The sequence below is a fragment of the Cyanistes caeruleus genome, chromosome Z (genome assembly GCF_971803275.1).
Source record: "Cyanistes caeruleus chromosome Z, bCyaCae1.hap1.1, whole genome shotgun sequence".
NCBI classification, from domain to species: Eukaryota; Metazoa; Chordata; class Aves; order Passeriformes; family Paridae; genus Cyanistes; species Cyanistes caeruleus.
The window spans coordinates 53,718,273-53,738,229 of record NC_141732.1 but is presented as its reverse complement, the minus strand read 5'-3'; the positions used below and the strand labels follow the sequence as shown (position 1 = coordinate 53,738,229).

Here is a 19,957-nt window from a genome sequence, read left to right as displayed (position 1 = left end):
CCCACAGAACTGCATTTTATGCTTCAGTGGATACAGCTGAATTAGGCAATATTTTATAGGAAAATTTAAGGGGCTGATCAGAAATACAGCAGTTTTGAAATGCCCAGTGATGGAGGAGAATCCATCATTCCTGTTCAAACTCTATACAGTAAATTATATTACTAGTTTATCTGTTCAAACAGGTTTAAACTTGGGGATAGATTGAGGGAAGAAAGAATAGATAAATTTGTGGTAAAAGTTTAGTGGTAATCCAAAGTAGATAACCAAACCTAATTATACTGCTATTGTGATCTAATTTTGAATGACACTTTTGAGTGACAATTTTGAAACGCAGGCTTTCCCTTTGGAGCACTGTATGTGCCATCTTAGTTTGAGAAATTAGTTTTTTTCTGAACTGAAATCTGTGTTGTGTAGTAGTTTAGTGCTACTATGTAGTTAGTAGTTGTGTTAGTGCTTTGTTCAACATGTCTTCTATTAACTCTTTCAGTTATGCCCAAAAAAACTGTAAAGCCACAATGTATCTACAAAGAGAATCTTAATTTTCAGTTATCTTGAGAAGAAGGCTAGTAGCTATCAATTATGTTATCAATTACTCAGTCATGACAGTAGGACATATCTGGACAGAGGTCTATTATTATGTGTTACAAGCTAACATGAAAAAAAAAAAAGAGCTTAGCAGTATACGTCACCCGGTGCAAACCTGTGTCTGTGGCACTTGCAGTGAATGCTATTTCAGTCTCTAAATGGAAGCATCATTCTGAATGCAGGTTTAAGTGTACAGCAGCTTTCAAAAAAATTTTTAAAAAATGTTTTTTTTTAAAAAAAAAACCCCACACATACCATCCTCAGACCATACTTGTACTTATTCAGCCATGCCTGTCTGAATGATTTGTGTGGTTTTATGGTTACCAGCAAAGCAGCACCAACATGACAAAGTAAGGACAGGCTGGATCCTAGAACATCTTGCTCAGTAACAGGATCATTATCCAGTTTAAAAGGCAGGGGCAAAGTTTACCCACTATTTTACCTGTATAACTCTACTGAGCGTACCAGTTTACAAAGGGATTTCATTTGGAGCCAGAAGAATGCCTGTCACAGGAATCTCCTTTCATATTAACTGTAAGATCTTTTTAACTGACTACTCCGAGGAAATGACCTTGCATGATTATTAGGCTCTTAACGAAGTCAACAAGATTGTAAGCCAAAAAAATCTCAAACATATTAAAGCACAAGTTTTAGGATAAAATAATATTATTTCCAGGTTTTATGAACATTCCATTAAAAGATACAGAATGTTGGCAATACCTGTTTGCTCTCTTTTAAAAAATTATGTGAATTCTTCCAAGTTAATTTATCAGGTGCAGGAGTTTCAACATTGACTTTGAAAACAGACCTCTCCGCAGAAAGCATTATTTATTATTATCAGTGTGAATTGACACAATCAGGTAACCAAGGGAACTGCCAAGCAACAGCTGAAATGCAAAGAGTAGATTTACCACTCTTTTTACTACTGATTTACCTCACCAACAATGCCAGGTGGCAGCGACACATGGAGACAGAAGCTCCTAGCAGGCAGCGTGGGGGAAGTGTTTGCAGCTTGCCTCCATGCAACAGAAGGTTTCCTGCATGTCTGTGAGAGTGTGTTAATATCTCCACAGGAATTCCGCTTCTCAAAACAGGCACAGGATGAACCACACTAGGCATAATAAATGGAGTTTTCCCACACTGACATTTTTAATATTCCCAGCTGCAAGGCCACTTTGTCTAAACTATTCCCTCGTGTTCCCCAGATCTTCCAGTTTTAACCAAGTCCTCCCAAAACTATCCACTCTCAGGGGTTCTTGCTGCCATGACTTCTACAAGGTTTCCACAACTGAGCTCACAGCAATGCAAAAGTCCTCTTCTCTGCCTTTTTTCCCCCCAAGTTCCCAAGGGAGAAATAGAAATCATGGCCCAGATTCTGTATTCATTCTGTTATTTGTGCCTCAAACTATATCCTTGCTGCTGACAGCTTCATGTAATACCTGTGGCATTTTTTTTGCTCTGCATTAATCTGTATTCCTTTACTATATGAATAATTCATTAATTATCCTTATTTGCTCTACAAGTGAGAGAATCTTTGCGTTATGATTTCTGTATATATGTGTAGCTCTTCTGCACTCAGTCTGATGATACATTATCCCATGGAAGACCCCAAGATAATCAGATTATGAAATAAAGTAACCTTCATTCTCCCCTCTTAGTATTGTTTGCATTTTGAATAACAATTAACAGAACTAGTAAGACATTATATGAGTATTCTAGGCACAAGTTGTCAGTGCTGTTAATATACCTTCTGGAAGAGACATCAACACATGGTTAAACTGTGCTTGCTAAGATCCTTTTTGAGCTCAAAGATCAGTTAGTTACATGTATGTCAGACCTCTTGATTTTTTTCCCTTCACTTTCAAAACTATTTTTTCCCTACAAAATCACACTTCTCTGAGGCTAAATATCCTCCTGGTGGTTTTGTTTTTGTATAGAAAAGGAATCTAGCCAGTCTTTGATAAATTGACTCAATAAACATACAAATATAAATGGATCATAAATGTATAATAAAGAGATAGCAGTGAATTATTAACTAATGTTGTTATAAACAGACAAGTTTTGGAGTCACAATGCTCATTTTTTCCCTGGTTATTGATTTTACACATACAACTTTTATAAATCTTTTAAACAATTAAGAGATACTTCACAAGAAGTTTCATCTAATATTGTTGCCAGAAGATGAATTGACCCCAGTATAATACCTGTCTCAGCACTTTCCCTGCCTTCATTAGTAAGTCTACTTTCTGACAATGTTCTTGACAATGACATATACAGGTTGGAGTAGTGTGAAAGATCTGGAAAAAGTGAAGCTATTAGTTAAGTGAATGAGGAAATAAATTGTGACATACTTTAATAAACTAACGAAGTCTAATTCATCACAAGCATCAGGGAATCAAGAAAGCTCAATTGTATTTGTCCTAAAAAAAAAGGGGGGGGGAGAAAAAAAGAGGTAAAACAGTTTTTTGCAAAGGAGCAGAAGCAAGTATGTTGGTCAGCTACAGATACTTTTCAGAAGTGTAAATGTCAGTTCAGTATTGAGAAACTCATGAAGAAAATCATGAATAAGAAAAAAATTCCTGTATATAAATAAGATACAATAATTACTTCCCTCTACAAAAATGACAACATTCTTATAAGCCCGGTTTTTATTGTTTTGTTTCTGTGGCTGTTTTTTGCAGGTGTTGCTGCTTTGGATTCCAGCATTTCTGGGAAGATTGGTTTGCGAGCAGTTGTATATTATCTCTGCACTACAGTCATTGCTGTAATACTAGGTACACTGTCATTCTGCAACTTTTTAAATCATCAGCATTGGATAATTACAAATGTACTGCACTGTGACATTACTAATAGCCCAAGACAGGATTAGGAGACAAGATGGGGAATCAAACCAGACAGCATGACATTACCTATAGTCAGAAACAGAGAGAAGTCAGTCCTGCTGGCCATGGTTGGGCTGTGTTCATATCCAGTGTGAAGCCACAGGCAATTTTGCCGTATATTTCAGTTCAGGGAAGATTAGGAGCTGACTGCTGAAGTAAAAACTGACCAGCAGTGAGAAAGCTGAATGAATGTCAAAGGCCAACTTTAAAAACAAAGTGAATTTCCTCAACAGCAAAACTGATAGCTTGTTCCTGATTCTCAGAGTAGAAAATATGTAGTGTGTCACACCTGAAAGAATGACAGAAAATACTGGTTCCCTTGTCATCTTGTTTCTTTCCTTTAAAGGATTTTTCCTCCTCTGTCACTGCCAGGCTCCAATCCTACATCTGTGAAATTCACATCTCCTGTTACAAGAAATTCATTCCTGACAAGCAACATCGACATATTCCATATTTGCTTAAAGAAACATCCTCAGCCAGCTTTCTTAAAATAAGAAACAAAATAAAACAATCTATCTCATATGTCTGGGAAATTTCTGTGAATATATAAGAAGCAATATTATTAAAGACTAACATTAGTATGTATCAAACTATGAAATTGTCCCAACTCTGGGTGAGGTGTAAAACCAGACAATCTCCCAAGGTCCTTGCTATCCCAAGTTGTTCCATGGTGTTATGATATTACTTGTTTCAGAATGCAGAGCTATGCAAATGCTGTACTGCTTTTATTCATTAGAAAGACTTGTCCTTGCGTGGTTGAAGGAATGCCTCTTTCTCCCTTGACTGAAATTTAGTAGTTTCATTTGCTTTTGCTTTCTTCCATAAGGCATAAAAAAAAAAAAAGCTTAAAATGAAACCACTAAAGTAAATGAAAAGTTTGTCATTAATTTCAGTATTTACAAGGTCACATCTAGTATTTCTTAACTTACAGTTTTATATTTCTTGCTTGTCTGAAGCCGTTCTCTTACATAACTTTATTGCTACCTAACTTTAATAAAACACCCTGTGACTTTGGGGTCACAGGACAGTGCACACTTGTATTCATATCTGAAAGCTAGTAGCAAGAAGAGCTGCATAAAGGAAAAGGTAAATAGCAATTCAATATATTCACTCTGCGAAAATTGCAGCACATTCATCTGAAGCCCAGTTGAAGTAATTTACCCTCTTGGTGAGCTGTAGTGATGTAGTACAAAAACAAAGCTAAAGTGATGAAGTCTAGGGGCAAGCCAGCAAGTATCTCCTGTGCTAGGGGACCCACACATTTAAGGACACCACATGCAGACTTTTCTTTTCTGCACATACCAGCAGAAGCACCCAGGGAAACTGTTTATTGAGTTGAGCTCACAAAGAGTCTGGCTACACAGGATATACTGAGGAAGAATGCACAATGCCTCTCTCTGCTTGCACTGTGAGCTCTCTGCTTCTCCTTCTGCAGGGATTTTCCTTGTTGTGACCATTAAACCTGGAGTGACTCAAAGAGCAAGTGAGATTCACAGGGTGGGCAGCACTCCAGAAGTCAATACTGTTGATGCCATGCTGGATCTGCTCAGGTGAGATTTTCATTTGTAATTTCCATATCCCCTTTGCAGAAGTCCAAACAAACACTAATGAAGTTGTGATGTGTAATACAATAAAATGCCTTCTGATAATGTTTGGATAGATAAAGGGAGAATAACTTGTATTTCAACAAATTAGACATTTTAAAATACACTTAAAGCAGTTTGCTTAAAAAAATTCTCTTTACACCATAAACTTTGGCTAATAAAACAGTGATAAAAAAATCCCTCCTTCCCAGAAACTGACATGGAAGATTTATCTATTATGAGGAAAAGATCCATAAAGGGTTGGTAGATTACTGGTGGATTAATGACTGGCAGCTTCTGTGTCACCCAGCATAAACAACCAGCTGAAATTGCAGAGCTGTGGTTCCCCTCCTCAAGGCTGCAGGGGTTCCACAGTCAAGAGTTTGCTGCATCACCAGTATCTAAGGCAACCTTGTAATGTGTTTTTCCCCCATTAGCATAATGGATAATGATAAATACTTTAAAGTGTTTAGAAGAAGGAAAACTCTACAAGAGTCTGCAGAATACATATGCAGGTTTTCAGAGCTACTCTGTTTAAGGAATTTGAAGTAAAATAATGCCAAAAAAGGCTGTGTTTCCAATAAAGGCTGGGTAGTACCTTCAAAAATATTTCTGTTGATAATTCTTTTCTTCTGGTGTATTTAGTCCCTATTCTGGGTCACTATTCCTACCCACCATTTTGCTTTTGTAGAATTTTTACGTAATCTGCCATGAAAGAATCAACTGCCACATATCTAGTAGTTTGGGGGTTTGCTATAGATTATAGCTCAACTTCTTGAAAATAAATTTTAGACTGTAAATTAGCAGTTAAAAGATCTGAAATTCTCTTTTAAAGAAATCAGAATTAATTTTCCTACATATTTATATTAAAAAATATGAATAAAAATAATGGATTTAGGATTCAAATCCAGACAGTATTTTAAATATGAAGGAAAACTCCACACTTACACAAACTGATTTTGCTTTTGAATAGATTCTACTTTAAAAACTTGAAAACTAAAGGCGGGAGTTTGTGAAAGATCTGTAGGGGAGATAAAAAACTAATGCTTCCATATATAAAATGTATTTTTCTGCAATGGATTGAATATTTACCAAATACCTAATTAATGCTTTCTTTTTGTAATCATTTGACTCTGAAATTGGCATTTAGAAAGGAGTCCACATTGCACTAAATCTCCTAATTTTTCGGTGTGTGAAAATGGTCCTTGACACCAGAATAACACAAGAGAATTTACCATTAACTAAGATTAATTTCTGAATTCAAAACTAGAATAGAGCACATCAAATATCTTATTCTAATAGCACAACCTTTGTAAGAGGGTTTTTTTATTTTTCTCCTCTGCCTATATTTGATATATCCCATAAAGATGGTGTGTCCTATATTCCTTATGCAAGTCAAGGAGATAATGTAGTAGGGAAAACATGCCCTGGGTTTAGTAGCTTACCAACAGACATGTCACATACTAAAAAATAAGCCCAAAAGTTCAACAAGTGCAAGTAGAAAACACTGGGACTCTTAAACCCATAATTTCTTTGGAAAACATAATATATCTATATATCTATATCTGCTGATGCTAAATACACTACTTTCTGCTAAAAGAAACACGGCATGATCTGTTCTTAAGCATCAAATTTTATCATTTTGTTTATGTCAAACAACTTTTCCTTAGTATGCTGTAGTATTGAAATGCTTCTATGCATGTTGACAGGAATATGTTCCCAGAGAACCTTGTTCAGGCCTGTTTCCAACAGGTAAGTTTGAATGTTCTTCTTTACTTCTGTAGTTTTCACTGTTAGCCACAAGTTATTTTCTTATGTCGCAAAAAAGTTGTCTGGCAAGATTTATTTCTGGGAAGTCCAGGAATATCTTCATCTACTATAAGAAGGTGTAAGTTTAAGGCATCTTGGTTCTATTTCCATTATGACAAACACTGCAATCAGCTATTAAGTCCCAGAAAGACACTGTTTAAGAGCTGGATGCAGAAACCATGCAGTGTGTAAGACAAGATTTTTCCTTTTGGGACAACAAGAATTAGAAGAACCATCTTATGAGGATCAGTTTCTTTGTTCTTAAGGTCCTTCTGTCTGGTGAAGTCTGTTAGCCCTCACCCTGAAGTGTCTCAAGGTCTCATATCTAATGTTCATTGCCAGACCAAATCCTTTGAAGGAAAAGGCTGATAACTAGTAGTCTATTTGAGACATCTTTCAGAAAAAGTGTTGCAAGATGAATGAGGAAACTTCTGTCTATATATTAGACTTATCAGTTAATCTTCCCCAGAAACTGATATCAGATATTGCTGCTGTGCACAACTCACTTTATGAAACTTCTCCATGTAGTTTTTCTCATCATAACTGGCCATCCAACACTAAGGGGACAGGCAGACTCTTTAAGAGATTCTTGACAGAATGATGGTGACACTAAACTGTAGTTACTATTAAAGTCTTATTTTCTCAATGGAATATTATGATTAGTATAGCACTGAACTTACAATCAGAATAGCACAGGATTTCTATGAGCAGAATCAGTGTAGTACAGTTTTATAATAGCAGCATTTAACTTATGTTTTCTAATCACCTGAAGCCACTGCATTTTTGGTCAAATCTTAATACTTGGTTTGCTGTATCAACATAACAACCATAATCTAGGCTTGAACAAGAATACAGGTTGGTCACTCAGTCCTCAGAAGAAGTAGGCAGTGATGGACGCATCCCTGACCACCAGGTCTCACTGTCCTGCAGCAGATTTGGTCCAAGTTACTCATTAGGACTTGTACCTGCTTGGTTTTATGGACAGTATACTTGCTGCTGTTACACTTCCCTGTTCTATAACTGCGTCATCAACACCATTTGTCTGGCTGGGTGCCTGGAACATTTAAGACCAATAAGGAGTAGTCAGCCTAGTGCCAGGAGTCTAGAGGCTAGTAGGGAGATGAAGAGTAACTCTGGTTTGACTGCTTGGTGCACAGGACCTTGAAGACCTGGCAGTGAGGGGAAAGGGAAGGAAATATGTAACCCATTTGCCCACAAAGAATGGCTGTTTGCCCGTAATGGCATTAGTTACGCTGACCACGTCACCAAGGGCCTGGTTAATCAGGTGCCATCAGCTCTACAGAGCTCTCCTGGCATGGATGCCAGCAATTCTCTCCAGACTTTGTTCCAACAAAAACTCTTGCCATTGTCAGGAGCTGTAGCTCATGCCCCACAAGACTGCAGCACATCCACAGGGTATCCAAGATCCTGAAGACCAGAATTCATAGCGTATTATTTTTTAATCTCATGTTTGATCTACAGTTCCTGAGGTACAGAGCCCTGATGGCTCACATGAATTGGGAAAGTCTTTTTCTATATTTGCTACCTTCTAGTCAGATTGGTTAATTTTTCTCTTGTTTTTACTGGGCAAAGGCTATGCCTTTGTCTATTCTCCAGTTTTCTCATGTTTCTAAATAAGTTTTTCCATCTTTTTTTTTAAAACTTTTCCAGTATAAAACCAGACGTGAAGAAATTAAAACCAAAACTACTGTGGATAAAAATAACTCTATAGTTCGAGAAGAATCCACTACAACGTCTACAACCGGAAAGGCTTCAGAGGTGCGACCTTTATCCTTTTATTCCTTCATAATATGTGAAGCAGGAGAAAGAATAATAGACTAAATTTAGTTTAGTTCATGTCGTTAGTGATGAAGATATGAATGGAAATTGCACATATATAGATTTTAGCAAGAGCACTAAAGTTAATAACTGAATGCTTAGAGGTCATTGCAAGTATCTTCCAGCAGGTTTAAGAACATCAAGGAGCTCATGGGTAATTGACCAGTCCAAAGATAATAGATAAAGACTGATTCAATTTATCTGCTTACAAATTGTCAGTTTTCTGAGAAATTCAGCACTCAATGTGTGAAGACTACATGTATGTCACCATGTGATGTTTGAGTAGCAAACTGTAACTGACTGTAACTGTAAGCACTAAAGAAGAAAATTAGTTGAAAATAATTATAAATATTTTTTAAAGGAAAACAAAACAATATAAAGCATTTGTTAATGAATAGTTTGTTACTCTGAAAAAAATTTACAGAAACAGAAGTGAAAAAGAGATTTAACAAGCCTTTCATTAGAGGTGAGGAAAGCTTATGGGTGTTGATGGTGTAGAAAGTCTAGACTTACTCTGGAAGAAAGGGAGAAAGGAATTCAATAGAATGTGAACACAGAACTACAAACAATACAAAATCAATAAACATTTCATTATACTCCTTCCAAATTTTACCTCAAAGTAATAATAACATGGGAAGATGAGCTATATGAAGAAACATTAATTAAATCCTGAACCAGAATGTAATGAAGAATTGCTCCCTTTCCTTCATATGTTCATGCTGCACAGAGTGTATGAATACCTCTTTAGAAGGATTTTTATATTATGTGCATACAATTCTCCTATAAATTATGCAATTATACTGATGTCCCAGTTCTTAGGCAGTGGTGAATGTATCTTAAATCCAGATACAAACCCTTGAGTTGCTCAGAAACAAAGATTCTACATCTGTGTTTTGTTTTCCAGTGGGTAGTAAATCTTGAGTGTAGGTGAGTAAATCTCAAAAGCATTACTGTGGATACTTAGACCTTGCCATACCTCATGTCAGAAGTCTATAGGAAGGACAACACAAATTAAGGGGTGCTTTACTCCCTGCTAAGACCCTTGCATGGCTTTAAAATACAAAGAGTTCAAGTTCAGTTTAGTGTATTCCTGAAGTTGCCCACTTGGAACTTTCAGAAAGCCAATAGAGTGTCTGGGAAAGAGCTTCATGTCTTTCAAAAAAAGTCTAAATCATTTTAGAACTCTTTAAAGTAAAATCGTTATTTTCAGGTAGAATTTTTTTCTCTTGATTCCAATTTATAGAACAAAACCCAGGAATATAAAATCGTGGGGATGTATTCCAATGGCATCAATGCGCTGGGGTTGATTGTCTTTTGTCTTGTTTTTGGAATGGTTATTGGGAAAATGGGAGAGAAAGGCCAAGTGCTGATGGATTTCTTCAACGCACTGAATGAAGCTACAATGAGAATAGTGAAGATAATTATGTGGTAAGTCCAAGGATATACTGGCATTTTCCAACTGCTTTGTTAACTGGATTTTGTCATTGAAAAGGTAGGAGCAGACTCAGACTTCATGTTTGCTTAAAGCAACTTTCAAAGAAAGATTGGTAAAAATTTTCTTTTCTACAGAATTTGATTCTTTTGAGGAAACTGGAGACAGAGCTTCCACTTAATGTATACTAAAGAAACAGTCCTATTGGTTCCCAAGAAACCTGATCTTTTTAGACATTCTTGCTAGATGTTTATAAAAAAATAGTGCTCTAGTCATTTGAGATGACTCTTTTGAGGATAAGTATTACCAAATATATACACCCTTCTGAGTCTTGAACATTATTCCCTAGCAGACATTATGTTCACAGGATGGCTGTCCTTGGATCTAAGTTCCTTTAGAAATCTGAATTAATATGCAAGCCACAGCAAAGAGGAAAATTCAAAATGGTATGCAAAATACAACTTACTTCCTGATAATAGGTTTTGTGAGAATATATTCTCATAATATTCTCAGGCAAGAAAAACAAATTTAAAATAGGGAAACTCACGTGATAGTGTTTCACTGGACTTCACAGCTATTCATAGAATTTTGTCTGTGCAAGTCACAATTACAGGATTGGGACTATAAATACAATTCCTTCCAAAGTTTGATTCTAGATATGGAGTACCTTGTGCCTCTTACTACAATACTCTGCTCATAGGCACATGTTTCATACCAGTACCATGTCAGATCTGACCCTTCCATGGGTTCTTACATCCCAGCACACTGAGATGTCTGTAAAACAGTGAGCCTGTCCAGAGTTTAGTTGCACACTTCTTACTTCCTTAAAGAAAGGTAAATTAGTTTCTGCAACTGGTCCTGTGCTAAGCAGCTAGTTTAGTCCCAGGCTAAGTTAAAGCCCTGTGAGATAGGCTGCCTCAGTCTGCAGAAAATTACCAACAAAAAGACTACAGACTTAGCACATGCTTTACAGGAATTTATTTATAAATTGATTATCCATTTTTCTTGCATGTGTCAGAAGCTGTGGCTACAGGCTCCATGAGTTTCTACAGATGTGGGAGCTGTTGTTTGAAACAACCTAGAGTTTTGTATTGAAAGTTATGAGGAATTAGTTATGTTTTCAACAAGTTCAGTGCTTAAAGGAACTAGGTATCCCTGCTTTCTACAGGGATAAGATGCAATTCTGTTTATGAGATAGCACGCATACATTTTATAAATTTATAATTTCTATTTTTAAATGGATACATTTTAATAGATTCACAAATTTCTGCATTAATTTATACTGCTCAAAGGTCTGAAGTGGTAACCTGTCCCTGCGACAGCCTGCTCTCTGGAGATCCTGGAACCAAAAAAAATGCAGTGGAGCTGGAGCTAACGTAATTCCTGATGTTTCTCTTGCGTTTTCTATAGGCAGTAGCCTATGGAACTGTTCAGATCCATAAGGCATGGTCTTGTGCAGGTTTACTCTGTTCTGCACAGGTGACACAGAAATAGCCCCCAGTGCTGCAGGGCAGCTCCTGAAACTACAGGAGACCTTTCCCATCTGTGTGTGATTACAGACTGGACAGACATTGGTCTCAACCCTGCAAGTTTCCATACCCAGGGGAGCCTGTGGCTATGCATAAACATCTGCTGTAAAAGGGTATATGCCCATACCCCTTCCCAACTTCTGTGCATTCTGTGACACCAAGTTATACACTTCTAGCTAGACTATATATAGAGTTACATTTACTTTTATTTTCCAGTCTTTTTTCATCACCTCTGTTATAACCTTGCTGCAAATTAATGAAGTCCAATGTATTACTTAATATAAGAAATCTGTTGTTGTGAAATAGGATATCAAAACATATTTTCTGTCTGTTTTAAAAAATTACTGTGAGAAATTATTTCATGCTGAGCATGCAGTATTTCTGAGAATGCATTTTTGATAGCTTTATTTTTGCTTTCTAGGTATATGCCAATTGGTATCCTTTTTTTAATTGCTGGGAAGATAATAGAAGTTGAGGACTGGGAAATCTTTCGTAAATTGGGTCTTTATATGGCTACAGTAATAAGTGGGTATGTCATTTCTTAAAGATGGAATTGTATGTATGCAGTTCTGGAACTCAGTTGATTACCACTCAGTTATCCACCACATCCAGTCTTCTAGGTCAGAGACAAAAATTCTTATCAGTGAAAATTATGTGAGGATGTGTGAGGATGGTTTGAATCCAGGCTTTGCTGGATGCATGTTTCATTTTAAAAAGTCACTGCCTTGCATTCCAAAAAAAAAACCAAAACCCAAATGCAAATTCTTTTCTTGTATTCATTGTTTCATCTTCACAACTTGTGCTGAAGCAGAAAATATTGTTGTATTAAAGGTGAGGTTATGAATTATGTCTTATTGGGACTTGCCAGCCTGTAAAACATACACAAATATGTGGATTATATTGGGAACCTCCATGGAATTTTTGGGACCAAGGTGTTGCAGCAACAAACCAAACTTTCCCTGCTGAATACAGATGCATTGTAAGAACAGTGCACAATAAAGGATGCCAAGGAGACATCCATTTCCCTCCCCAGTACTGAGCAGACAGGTGACATTAGAGAGAAGAGAAGCCCTGGGGACTGCACTGTTTGCTTCTTCAAGGTTGGCTAGGTGGTGAGGCTGCAAAAAGAGGAGTTGTAATCTGAATAACATAGCCAAGCATTAGAACTTTTTTTCTATTCTTTTTTCTTAGCCATTGTCTGTGTAGAACAGTCTGGGTGGAGGAGGTTACACTTGCACAATGTGGAGCCTTTCACCAGTGGAACTTTAGAATAACTTAACTGCTCCAAATGATAGGTTATTATACCAGATTATTATAGATCTCTGTATACTATCCTACAAAGGGCTTTTTTGTCAGATAACTGGGTATTACAGTCCCAATAAGATAAATGTGCTTAAATTTCTATTTCCAATTTAGTGAAGCATAGCCTTCTAGGCAATCTTGGTCCATCACCTTAGCATCCTCTCCTGTAATTCCTTCACTATTCTAAGGATTTATATATGTTTTGTTTAGAGGTTAGGTCCAAAGTTGTTCAAGACTTTCTTTCCCCACCCTTTATGCATTGGCATGGCATTCTTCAAATGTCATTCACACACTTTCTGACAGCCAAGCAAAGAGAATGGTAATATATTTATCTGAAATGCAAACTATTTTTTAAATAGTCAAGAAGGAGCTCTGGGGTTTTTGCAATGTGCTAGATAAGCACATTTATTTCAAGGTTGTTGTTTTGTTTTATTCATAAGCCAGTATGTTTGGACTAGCTGTTTGAAAATCAGACATAAAATTTCTTTTTAAATAAGAATTACTGCTCCAGAAATAGCACTGATTTATGACTTTTTCAAAATGTTACAGAGATGAGTGCAAGTTACATTCATTGAGTGCATTATGCAGGTTTTTGTGAGTATTTGTCTGCACTTGGAAAATAAGTCAGATTTTTCCAGATTTCAAAAGCTGATATTTACCAAGAGATGGTAAATCAAGACTCTAATATTTTCTATACAAATTACAAATGACACCCCAATCACAAGCTAGATAGAAATCATTGACAGAATGACTATCACTTCTGCAGGTTTTCTGTGTTATTAACTCCAGTTAATTCAGAGGAGGAATATGTTAAACGGATTACTACTGCCTTTGACTTCAGTTTTACATCAGATATCAAGTTTTAGTTTTAGAAGTGATAGCAAGTTTTATGACTATTTACCTATCCGTAACTGGTTACAGGTTACTGTTTGTACTGTGACAAGGCAAGTCTTCCTTAAGATGTGTGTGAAGATGCAATGCCTTCTTAAAAGTACTTTGATTGCAAAGTAAACTGCCTTTGCATAGTCTTCTGTTTAGCTGGTGACCATTGGTTTGACAGGCACAACAATTTTAAGTAGATCCCCAGGTGCCATCATAAACATTATATGTAGTGAGCATCTTTGCATCCTTGGAGAGGAAAAGTCTCTGTTCCTCCAAACATAACACCATTTTCCCTGATGGGTGCTCAGGTAGATCTCTGCAGCATTCCTGCCTCCTGCAGAGAAGCCTCCCATGAGTGCTGTTCAAGACGTTGTGGATAAGGGCTAACAGCAGTGCATTCTGTGCAAAACTGACCATCAGGGAGAGCATGTTGTAATCAGATCACAGGAGTAGATACGGACTTGTACACAAAAGGCTATAGGCTACAGGGAAAAGGTGCTTACATTTTCTAAGGTTCTACATTTTTTAGCCTGCAAGGATAACCTTTTCTCTTACTTCTCAGGAAAAAAAGGAGAAATTATGCTCTTTGTTTAGGTTTCTTAAAAACTGCTGTTCCCACCATCATTTTGGTTTTCATTCTTATGTGTTTGACCCTGTCTGTTTGTAGTGTATTCTGTTCAATTGTGTCTTCTGTAACCGCTTATCATCCTCTCTTTAAGCTTTAACCTGAAAATAACAGGTTATCTTAAACGTTTCTTGTATTCCTTATCAAGATAATTGTCTTATCCTCTGCTTTCTTTCCTTTAACCTTCCCAACCAGCTCACCTTCTCCCCAATTTAATTATTCATGACCTTTCATAGTCTCAGCCCTACCAGCACTGATCCACCATTGTCTGCAGCTCATCTCAATCTCTATGTCTCATTCAGATCACTGTTAGGTAACAGACTTCCCCCAGTGTCTTTGGTGCAGTTTGCCACTGAGTAACTTAAGTCTCTCACAATTAATGGTTGCAGAGTCAGGATGAGGATACATTAGAAGTTACAGCAGAGGAAAGTCAAAATGGAGACATAATTTAAGTGCCAGAGGGAGCTCAGGCTGAAGTGAAAAAAAAAAAAAAATTTAAAAAAAAGAGTAAGAATGGAAGCTGCAGCAAGTAGACTCTCTTTGTCTGTGCCTTTGTCTCTTCTGAAAGCAGCAAGGCAGCTACATCCCTGTAAGAGATACTTCTATATGGAATGGCAGCTTGGGATTCTGAGAGACAACATTCTTCTAACTTAAAAGTGAATGCTATTAGAATTTCTATTTTCAATTACTGATTATGATTTTTGGTATAAAAATTTCTGCAGCTTGCTGAGAATTGCATTTTATGAACAAAAATAAATATTTCTTCAAATTTGTTTCAAGGAAACCAATAGTAGCAAAGCATTTACATAAAAGTACTTTATTTTGAATAATGTTATGTTTATGCTGCAACTAAAAAGATGCAGATCTAATTTTTTCAAATAACTGAGTATGCTTTTAGCCTTAGACATAATTGAAATGCTTACTCTCATTAACATTTTTTAAGACAGCAAATGCCACCCATACCACTCTGTTATTTTTTCCTTACATATTCTGAGTTCAGTTTGTTCTCACACATGTCACAAACCTAGCAGTTTATACAGTGATCCGTTGCTGTGGTGCATGTATAAATTGCTAGATTTCTTTCTGGAGTTATTTACAAAATTTTATCAAGACATTGCATGCTATTATTTACATTCCACTAAATATGTCACATGTTCCCATTCAGAATGAAAATTTTAATGCCTGTTCCTTTTAAAAAGATATTTTTTCCAAGGAAACAAACATGCAGGTCTTGCTGATGATTTTTTATGCTGTTGTGGATTTCTGTACTCTGACTACTGGTCTCTTAATTGTCTCTTTTTGGCAGAACAAATGGTACCATGATTTATTATTATCTTTATCAACTGTTCTGAAACCATAAAGCACTATTACAACACAGGAATGTGTGCACTAATATTTTGTGAGGACAGAATAAAAATTACAAGGTCATGGGTGACAACAGTTTTTTGGGTTTATGTTTCCAGGCTATGTGATAATTTCTTTTAATGAAAAGCTGATGTTGCTATAATTGCAACCATTGAACATAGGTAATATTCACAGACCTGTCAAACACATTTAATTTCAAACGTACTTACAGCAGTCAGTTTACCTCTTATCTTAATGTCCACAAGCTCTGCATTCATGTACATTCAGGATTACTGTGCAGCGTTCAAAATTAATGCATAAGATGAAGGATGATTTTGTCCCTGAGACCTATACAAATACCCAGGCAAATACATCTGAGCTGTTAAAGTCAAGAGAGCAAGTTGATCTTCTTTGAGTCAACCCACTTAATTTTAAAAATTAATAGTATCAGAATATAGTATTTCAGCATCTTTTACAACATTAAAAATGCGTAGACTACATAGATCTTATTTAAACAGTCTGAAATACCTCACCACATTTTAATTGTAGACTTGAGCTTACACAGTTTTCCCCAGAGCAGGTGTGGATTTTTCTAAAGCTCCCTACTTGAAGTTTCTGCAGAAGGATGTGCATTTCAGCTGTCCCTGACTGGAAAGGATGTTTACCTTTATTTCCAAAGCATGTTCTGTAATAAGGGCAGACGAACTGAGAATAATGACTTTATTTTATTTTCTGATTTGTCTGTGGTTTGCATTATAAGGATTTGGCAGGAGTGAAGTGTTTCAGTGTTATCTCAAATTTCCCTCTACACATCAATTTAAATATCATGCATTAGTTTAGGCTTCTCATTTTTATCAGTTTAAAATTATTTCCAAGTCAATTCTTGTTCAGCTTAGGAAAGAGAGACAGCTCATATATGGTCTCACTCTCCTTTCCAAAAGGAAGTGTAGAACAGCATTAGTCTGCTTTTTATTAATGTGGCATTCTCTCTAAATTTTGCACCTAGGTGTCACTAAAGTCACCTTTAGTGTTTCATAACTATATGTGAGGACACAGCTGGGTACCTATTATCACTAGTAATTAGTAAAGAAAGACAAAGAGATGGACCTATTTGCTTAACTAGTTGATTTTATTTTGCAGACTTGCAATCCATTCCAGTGTAATTCTGCCACTTATCTACTTTGTAATAGTAAGGAAAAATCCTTTTCGGTTTGCTATGGGAATGGCTCAGGCGCTTCTGACAGCCCTCATGATCTCTTCCAGGTAAACAAAAGAGAGAGCTTTTCTGTAAGGTACCTACTAGTAATTGCATGGTCTGTGCTCTGATTTTATTGCTACTCTTGTAAAGGCTCTGGTATCAGCTGGACAGTTCTCAGTCCCCTGGAGGCTGAAATACTGTTTTCATCATTTCTGTTGTACCCAAAGGGCACTACAGAATGTGTTAGCCTTACACCAGTCTGCCTCTCTCAGGAGGAGGCACTTCTTTGCCATTCAGTTCATTAGCCGACTTGACAGCATTTAAGCTGTTGCACATTTTTTGTGACTGCATAAAACATGGCAGTCTACCACGTAATTCTGAGAACAGCTAACACTTAGCTATTTCTCCCAATAATTAGAAGGTATAACAGAAGTTGCTTTGCTTTATCATGGTACAGCCTTACTTCCTGCCTTAGATCTCCATTTGAGTCATAAAGCAGATCATGCTCTGAGCAAAAGGAAACATAATGGAAATGGTGTGTTGTTGCCTGCGCTTACTTTATGTGTTTCATTATGTGCCAGTTCAGCAACTTTGCCTGTCACCTTCCGCTGTGCAGAAGAAAAAAACTTGGTTGACAAAAGAATCACAAGGTTCGTTCTTCCAGTTGGAGCAACCATCAACATGGATGGCACAGCTCTCTATGAAGCAGTAGCAGCCATATTTATTGCACAGCTGAATGACTTAGAACTGGATATTGGCCAAATAATCACCATTAGGTAAGACTAAAGCCACCACATGCATTTTTTGGGAAGTGAGCTTTTTTGTGAATGGTGAATTAACTTTAGATACCCTATGGAAAAGTTTAAACTATCATTCACAGCACAGGAAATAACAAACATTCTCACTTGTTGATCCAAGGCCTAGCAAGTGAAACCTGATAAGGAGGTAGGATGGGCCAAGATATGCAGCTGGTATACAACACTGTTATGAAAATTGCCATTATTCTTCTCTGCAAACTCTTGTAAACCTAACTCAGACTCTACATTTGGTCTGTCCAGTTTGCTTGCTAGACATGTGTTGCCTGTTATCCTGAAGTGTAACCGTAAGAGTACATCAGAGCATGGCTTGTCCTATAAGCTTGACACCCAACTTTGAGTAAATACTATTCAAGAGGAAAACTGAAACATTTAGGCTTCTTTCTTAAAGTGAACTATTTGTGCCATAAAACAGATTTTCTGTAAGTAACATGTATTCTGTGTTCCTTTTCTGGGTTTTATTTGGGATTTAGTGTCACAGCTACAGCAGCCAGCATCGGGGCTGCAGGCGTGCCCCAAGCCGGACTTGTCACCATGGTGATTGTGCTGAGTGCCGTTGGCCTGCCTGCAGAGGATGTTACTCTGATCATTGCAGTTGACTGGCTTCTGTAAGTTAAGTCACCTCATATTTAATGATTTTTCCTTTTTCTTTATCCATTTTTTATTATTTGCATAAGTTGCCTGAAAAGGTGTGAGTCTGAGAAAGAAAGCAATAAAACCATTTAGGACTGTGGCAGAAAATGGACAAAGATTATTCTTATGGCCAGGCTTGTTCAGAGTTGAATGCAGTAATGGCTTTGATTGCGAGAGGAATCCTTCTGCATGGGATAGCAGTGAATAACTTCACATTCAGAGATGCTTTCTGCCTTGAAGTAGTGGTCACAGCACTAATAAATCATGAGCATCATCCTCAAGACAAATAAATTTGACGATACCAAGAAATGTCTCTAGAGTGTCAGAGATCCAACCACATTATGCTAAACATATACATCATTCATGTAGCCACAAGCTGCAAAGCACATAAATATGCATACACTGGCAGTGGGGCACAACATGAACAAAGGAAAACAGACCCTGGATTCCACATGCACACATACAGCAGGCTGTACACATCTCTGTGCTGCCAGCACTACTTTGCTAGGGCTTTTCTTCACTGAGAGCAGTGGCCCAGCCCTTGATCAAGAAGCAAACATGTAAATTTGGAAAGTGATCCTTATGCCTAATCCCATCCATATCAGAGCACTTCAAAACCTCTCAGTCCCTTCATCTGCTCTTTCACCATTCATCATTCACCCTTCATCTGCCTATTCACCAGAAATCTTTTCTGTTCAAGTTACACCACTGTGTATCTCTGCTACTTTTGCAGAAGCCCAAAGAATCACAGAGTATATTCTGGAGGTCAGAAGGACATCAACACTCACTTTTGTACCATGATACATAGGGTAACAGGATTCACAAGTTAAGGAGTATAATTTAAGTTTTTTTGCCTCCTAAACTGCGTGAGCTTTAGTGGTCAGCCCAAGGTATTTTTCATCTGAGTTTGCATGGATGACATTTCACTGGTATCAGTCCAGTGATCTTAATAACTTCATAACTTAATAACTTAATAACTTCATAATATTTGCATGTCTTCTTCAGGTTTATTTACACTCAAGATAAATGCCTTCCTATTCCTCCTCCACCCTTTCCAATCATTTTCTTGAAGGATTTCTGGCAGCAACCTATGTATTTCACAGATATATTTAATTTATTTGATTATATAGCTCAATTTCGCAAATACAAGAAATGGCAGTCTCCAGAAAATCCAGAATGGATTTTTGATCCAAGAATTAATTCAATTTATGTATAAGCATAATTTCTCCAAAGGAACCAGTTCCATACACATGTACATTCTCCCAATCAGCTGTCTGCAACCAGGTCTAATGGTTTTATTTGTTGTGCTCTGCAATCATTTTGTTTTCTCCAGTTCTTCTATTCCTAGTGGGTATTTAATGTTTTTAAGGATAGTGCAGATCAGTACAAACCACTAGCTCAGAGTAGGTATATAAAGAGTCTAAGAACAGAACAAATGTATTTTGGTTCTTTTTCCAAAGTATTTGCCCAGCCTCCTGCAAATTGCAGTGTAGAGAGTT

At 36.9% G+C, this 19,957-nt stretch overlaps 1 protein-coding gene across 1 annotated transcript in view; it reads left to right on the top strand.

Moving 5' to 3' along the window:
• SLC1A1 (solute carrier family 1 member 1) overlaps positions 1-19,957 on the top strand; it is a 47,110-nt gene that overhangs the window by 23,349 nt on the left and 3,804 nt on the right. Inside the window, exons 3-11 of the mRNA XM_086867922.1 lie at positions 3,267-3,359; positions 4,903-5,017; positions 6,760-6,802; positions 8,531-8,638; positions 9,942-10,126; positions 12,081-12,188; positions 16,953-17,075; positions 17,592-17,786; positions 18,299-18,433. Coding sequence (XP_086724048.1) covers positions 3,267-3,359; positions 4,903-5,017; positions 6,760-6,802; positions 8,531-8,638; positions 9,942-10,126; positions 12,081-12,188; positions 16,953-17,075; positions 17,592-17,786; positions 18,299-18,433 — 1,105 coding nt within the window. The remainder of the gene's footprint in view (positions 1-3,266; positions 3,360-4,902; positions 5,018-6,759; positions 6,803-8,530; positions 8,639-9,941; positions 10,127-12,080; positions 12,189-16,952; positions 17,076-17,591; positions 17,787-18,298; positions 18,434-19,957) is intronic.